General features: G+C 37.7%; 1 protein-coding gene across 1 annotated transcript; it reads left to right on the top strand.

Moving 5' to 3' along the window:
• The first annotated feature begins 764 nt into the window (after window positions 1-764).
• Window positions 765-5,433, top strand: LOC117912467 (glutamate receptor 2.7-like). The gene is made up of 5 exons (XM_034827047.1): window positions 765-1,043; window positions 2,122-3,440; window positions 3,618-3,930; window positions 4,217-4,623; window positions 4,695-5,433. Exons 1-5 carry the CDS (start codon window positions 773-775, stop codon window positions 5,241-5,243), a joined length of 2,859 nt encoding a protein of 952 aa, XP_034682938.1. The 5' UTR covers window positions 765-772; the 3' UTR covers window positions 5,244-5,433.
• The last annotated feature ends 787 nt before the right edge of the window (window positions 5,434-6,220 follow it).

Genomic DNA, 6,220 nt, shown 5'->3' on the forward strand with positions numbered 1-6,220 from the left:
CTTAATACAAAATATAATTTATTTGGAGAATCTATTCAAAATAAAATTTTTGCCATTATTTATTGATAACAGGTGTATTGGGCAAGTGGTGGAATTCTTTATTGCCAAAGCCTTGATTAAAAGTGACAACATCCATTATTTTATTATCAGTTAGTTTGATAGGATTCAGTGTGAGTTTCTTTAGGAGTTTGGTGGTACAAAGAGCATAGTCTTTTAATAGAGTCAATGCAAGAATAAATCATATCCATCAACTCAATGTCCAAGTTGGATTGCGCAGAGAAAAAAAAAAGTTCAAATTTGGGTTCGATTAGGTTAAGTTGATTGGGATGGGCGGTAGAAAAAAAGGAAGAAAAACAAACAAACAAAGACAAAAATTATATGACATAGTTTTTGGTTTGTGCATAGAAGTTTCTTCTTACTGTATCCAAACCCGTCCAAAATGGGGTTAGTTTCCATATGGGATGGGTTGGGTTGGGTTTAACCAGTCCAAGTTACAGCGTAAGAGTGACATAGTTTGATTTGGTCAAGGTGAACAAATTAAATAAGAAAAATGCTGTCTCTAACAGTGATGCAGTTTACACCCTACAAACAAGGCTAAATATTATATAGCTGCCTTGTTTTCACAAAGGTCCAGTTGGGTCCCTTTCGCTTACCCTGTTGAGGAGTCTTTCTTCAAGGCTTCTGATTCCTACTTCGCACAGTCTAAATGCTATAAATAATCTCTCTCCCTCCACATTATGAATCCTAAAGCGTCCCCAAAAAAAGTTGAAGGATGAGAAAGAACCTTACCCAACTTGTTTTATATCTCTTCTGCTGTCTCTCTCTCTGGATTTTCTTCACAGAGACGGCCATGTCACAGAACACAACCATTCCAGTTAAAGTGGGAGTGGTTCTCGATATGGATACATGGTTAGGGAAGATGGGATTGAGCTGCATCTCCATGGCACTGTCAGACTTCTATGCCTCTCATGGGCACTACAAGACTAGGCTGGTTCCGGAAATTAGAGACTCCAAAAGAGATGTCGTTGATGCAGCTGCGGCCGGTACTCTCTCTCTCTCTCTCTCTCTCTCTCTCTCTCTCTCTCTCTCTCTCTCTCTCAATACACTCACACAGATCACTCACAAATAATGATTAATGAAAAATGGAAGCACATCTTGAATCCATGGTTAACTAAACTTGATATGCAGTACTTCTAAAACAAGAGATGCTATTTTATTATGCTCTTTTACCACCTTATGTGTTGATTGATGGTGATTAGAAAGAAGAGGAAAAAAAAAATGTGAACAACTGAGAAGGTGATAAAGAAAATATTGTATAGAAGAGAAGCATTTCCCATTTTTTGATACTTATGTTGAGTATATCTCTCAAAAGACAGAAACATATGATATTTGGGTTTTTTTTATCTGTTAGAGATCACATAACTGAGACCTATAACTGGATTTACCAGTAAAAAAAAAAAAGAAAAAAGAAAAAAGATTATTTAGCTAACATAGAGTTTTTTTTCAATGATCGCCTTATTGGCAAAAGAAAAAAAAAATCTATATTTTTTATTTACATTTCTTCTTCTGTCTGTTGACATTTACAGCCATTCTAACATGGTAAAAGAAGCAGTAAAGCTATTAATTAAAGTTGTCGAGGACAAAGAGTCCTCATATTTAACCACACAATCATATCCATAGAAGATGGCAAATTAAGAGTGTCTACAAATTGCAATCAAAGATTATGCAAAAAGTCTTCATAAGTTTTCCTGTGTTTCTTAAAAGTCAACTCCGGTATTGTGGCCAACAGCCATGAGAATATTCGAATGGGAAGTATTAATCAAAATGAGATATCAGTTGCTTGGGATGCAGATTCTGTGATCCTGTTTGGTACAGTGGAAACGATAGCCAGGTAGAAAAGCTAGCTCTTCAAGAAAATATGTACTATTACGTCTCAATTACAATATCAACATTGAGGATTCGTTAATAACTTGGTTCTTTTATTCATGCAACCAAGAGGATGAGTTTCCCTATTTGTACCTTGTTTAATTGCTAATAATATACTCCAAATTTAATGAAACTTTGGAATCTTTAAATTTGATAAAGTATGTGATTATGTTTCCAACCTCCTGTGAAATTCAGCTCTAGACTTGTTGCAAAATGAGGAAGTTCAAGCCATCATAGGACCGGCATCTTCCATGCAGGCCAACTTCGTGATTGGTCTCGGAGACAAAGCTCATGTGCCCATCATTTCATTTTCTGCAACAAGCCCTTCTCTTTCTTCACTTCAGAGTCAATATTTTATCCGAGCCACCCTAAATGACTCAGCTCAAGTACCAGCAATAAGGGCAATTGTCCAAGCCTTTGGATGGAGAGAAGTTGTGCTTATTTACGTGGACAACGAGTATGGTAATGGCGTTATACCATATCTTACCGATGCCTTGCAAGAGATTGACACCCGTATCACCTACAGGTGCGTCATTCCTCCATTAGCCACTGATGATCAAATAGTCAAAGAACTTTACAAGCTGATGACAATGTCAACCAGAGTTTTCATTGTACACATGTTCACACCTCTTGGTCCTCTGCTTTTCACCAAAGCAAATGAGGTCGGAATGATGGATGAAGGCTATGTTTGGATACTGACTGATGGGATGACTGATATCTTGAGTACTTTGGATGAGTCAGTCATTGACTCGATGCAAGGGGTGTTGGGTGTAAAGCCTCATGTTCCCAGATCTAAAGAGCTTGAAAGTTTTAAAATCAGATGGAAAAGGACAATCCAAAATCAATATCCAACCAATGAAAGCTTTGAGCTGAACATATTTGGCCTCTGGGCTTATGATGCAGCTTCTGGGCTAGCCATGGCAGTTGAACAACTTGGGGCAACAAACTTCAGCTTCCAAAATTCTAATATTTCCAGGAATTCAACCGATCTTGGGACTATACAAGTCTCCCAAACGGGTCCATATCTTCTCCAATCGCTTGTAAGTACTAGATTCAGAGGCCTCAGTGGAGATTTTCAAATTGTTGATGGGCAACTACATTCATCAGCCTTTCAGATAGTCAATGTGATTGGTAAGGGGGAAAGAGGGGTAGCACTTTGGACACCGGAGAATGGAATTGTAAGAAATTCAAATTCTACTAATAAGGCTGATCTAAGAACCATCATATGGCCAGGAGAATCTCCTTCAGTTCCTAAAGGTTGGGTGCTTCCCACAAACGGCAAGAAGTCCTTGAGAATAGGAGTACCAGTGAAGGAGGGTTTTAGTGAATTTGTAAAGGTGACAAGAGATCCTATCACTAACGCTACGAAGGTCACTGGATACTGCATAGCTATCTTCGATGCTGTGATGGCGGCATTGCCATATGCTGTTCCTTACGAGTACATTCCCTTCGAGACCCCTGATGGGAAGCCCGCTGGCAATTACGATGATTTGATATATCAAGTATATCTTCAGGTCAGTTCATGAATTCCTTAGATTTCCAAGCAGATAGAGGTGACTCTAGCTTAATTCCAATTATAAAACCAACTGCAATCCTCTCATGTCATTCTTTGTGTGCATAGAAGACGATTGAATCAGAAATTTTCCAACGAAATGTATTAACAGATTGGTCCAAAATTCTATTGTGAACAGAAGTATGATGCTGTTGTGGGAGATACTACTATCGTAGCGAACAGGTCCTTATATGTAGACTTTACGCTGCCTTATACAGAATCTGGGGTGTCAATGATTGTGCCCATTATAGATAAAAGAAGTAAAAATGCATGGGTTTTCTTGAAGCCTCTGACTTGGGACCTTTGGGTGACAAGCGCTTGTTTCTTTGTCTTCATTGGTTTTGTGATTTGGGTTCTGGAACATCGTATAAATGAAGATTTCAGAGGGCCTCGTTCAAATCAAGTTGGCACGATCCTCTGGTTTTCATTCTCGACAATGGTGTTTGCCCAGAGTAATTGCTCTTCTACCTCCTTGAATATGCATAGCAATGAAAAAACACCATGGTAGTATTTGAAAACATTGCATATTGAGCATACATCTTATTAATAAGTTGCAGAATTTCCATGTGGCCATATGATAACTCTCAAAAAGCTGAAACCAACTATTAATATATTGACATTCCATATGATATATATGAAAGTGCATTTCAGGATATATTTTTATGTTTCAAAAATTATATTTTTTATATTGATGTTCTGAAGTTGATTTTCCTTTCCATTCTTAAACTATGTTCACAGAGGAGAGAATTGTGAGTAACTTGGCTCGGTTCGTGGTGATCATATGGTTTTTTGTGGTGCTGATTCTCACTCAAAGTTACACAGCCAGCTTGACTTCAATGTTAACAGTTCAACAGCTCAAGCCAACTATCACAGACATAAATGAGCTCATAAAGAATGGGGAGCGTGTGGGTTACCAAAAGGGCTCTTTTGTTTATGAATTCTTGAAGTGGATGAAATTTGACGAAACCAAGCTTGTAATCTATGAGTCTCCAGAAGAACTGGATGAATTATTTTCAAACAGGAGTTCAGATGGTGGAATTGCCGCTGCTTTTGAGGAAATCCCTTACATGAAGCTTTTCCTTGCAAAATATTGCTCCAAATACACTGCAGTTCAACCAACTTACAAGTTCGATGGGTTTGGATTTGTGAGTCTCTCCCACGTACTTGTGCATAAATTTTCAAACTGTACTTGGTTTCTTATTTTGTAAATTTTCAGGTCTTCCCAAAGCGATCACCTCTTGTACCTGATGTTTCAAAGCAAGTCTTAAACGTGACTGAGGGAGCTAAAATGGTTCAATTTGAAAGAGCATGGTTTGGGCAAACACCCAGTTGTCCAGACCTCACCAGCTCAGTTTCTTCAAACAGCATTGGTCTTAATAGCTTTTGGGGCCTATTCCTCATTGCTGGAGTCGCTTCATTTGTAGCTTTCATCCTCTGCATCGCCACCTTCCTTTACGAAAATAGAGATGCCCTGATGAATCTGGATACCCCAGCTTCAGCATGGAGAAAAATTAAAGCCATGGCAACACGCTTTGACCAGAAAGATCCCAGCTCGCATACTTTCAGAAAAAGTGAAATGGTAGACAGAAGTGGCATCAATGGTATGGATGCAGATACAGCCTCGCCAGCTACCAACTGCCCCCCAAGTCCATCAAGCCTTTCCATCCAAACAGAGAGTAATTTTGCTTTCTTCAGAGGCCAAGAAACACCTTCTTCTGAATATGGTGATCCATTCAGTCCAAATAGGCAGACATCTCCACAGTAGTATTTGATATTTGATTAATCTTGCTAATATAAATCAAGTGCAAATGATACCGCCTCAAGTAGCAGCTGTGAATGACTCATTCATTTTCCTTTTGTAATTTAAGCCAGTGGAACCATTATCCACAAATGTGGAATATTTCATGAAAAAGTAGCACTGTAGCTATAGGATTTGGGATTTTGACTTTTTCAAATTGCAAATTGTTTTTTATTTATTTATTTTTTTTTTAATATATGAGGCAAATTCAATTTGACCACTTAGACACCCATGGATAACTCATAGAACCAAGGTTAAAATAGGAATTTTCACCAAGAACCTAGAAGTGATATTGATCTTGTTAGATCGATCTGCATTTTGTTCATGTGCTATCGATAAAAGATAATAACACAGGCTTGAAAAGAGTAGATGAGAAAAAACGGGCAAGTGTAGGTAAGAAATGTGGGAGTGAGTTGCATTGATCTTGGTGGATCGACCCACATTTTGTTCATGAGATCTTGGCCAAAATACTGTGTGCACAATTGATCGATTTGGCCCCAGAACAAAGCGATCCACATCCAACACAAAAATGAATTAGGAAAAAATTTGATAGATGACCACATGAAAGATACCAAAATGAATTACAATGAATAAGCAATGATCCAACAAAGCTGAGAAACATGGAATGACACATTGATCTTCCAACATTGAGCTAAAATTGATACATATTGATAAAATATGCTATCAAGAGATTATAAGGAGGCGAAAAAAATAAGCAATGAGAGTGTGACATCCTACCAATTTATCATATGCATAGATAAAAAACAAATTATTATTAACAATCTACTAAGAAAGTTCAAGCTCAAAGAAGACTCAGTCATGAATCTATAAATAGTGGGAATGCTAATTAATTTCTACCTATAAGACTACCTATCCTAGAACCAAAAATTATTTTCAAGAACACATATCCACACCTAGAGAAATTTAAGATTACATTCTTGAAG

This window comes from Vitis riparia, chromosome 4 (assembly GCF_004353265.1).
Source record: "Vitis riparia cultivar Riparia Gloire de Montpellier isolate 1030 chromosome 4, EGFV_Vit.rip_1.0, whole genome shotgun sequence".
NCBI lineage: Eukaryota > Viridiplantae > Streptophyta > Magnoliopsida > Vitales > Vitaceae > Vitis > Vitis riparia.

Bases quoted from the DNA above. Each gene is read 5' to 3' on its own strand.
- LOC117912467 (XM_034827047.1), top strand. From the start codon at position 773: ATGAGAAAGAACCTTACCCAACTTGTTTTATATCTCTTCTGCTGTCTC. The intron at 3,441-3,617 runs GTCAGTTCATGA...TATTGTGAACAG, and splicing joins TATATCAAGTATATCTTCAG to AAGTATGATGCTGTTGTGGG. The intron at 4,624-4,694 runs GTGAGTCTCTCC...GTAAATTTTCAG, and splicing joins AGTTCGATGGGTTTGGATTT to GTCTTCCCAAAGCGATCACC.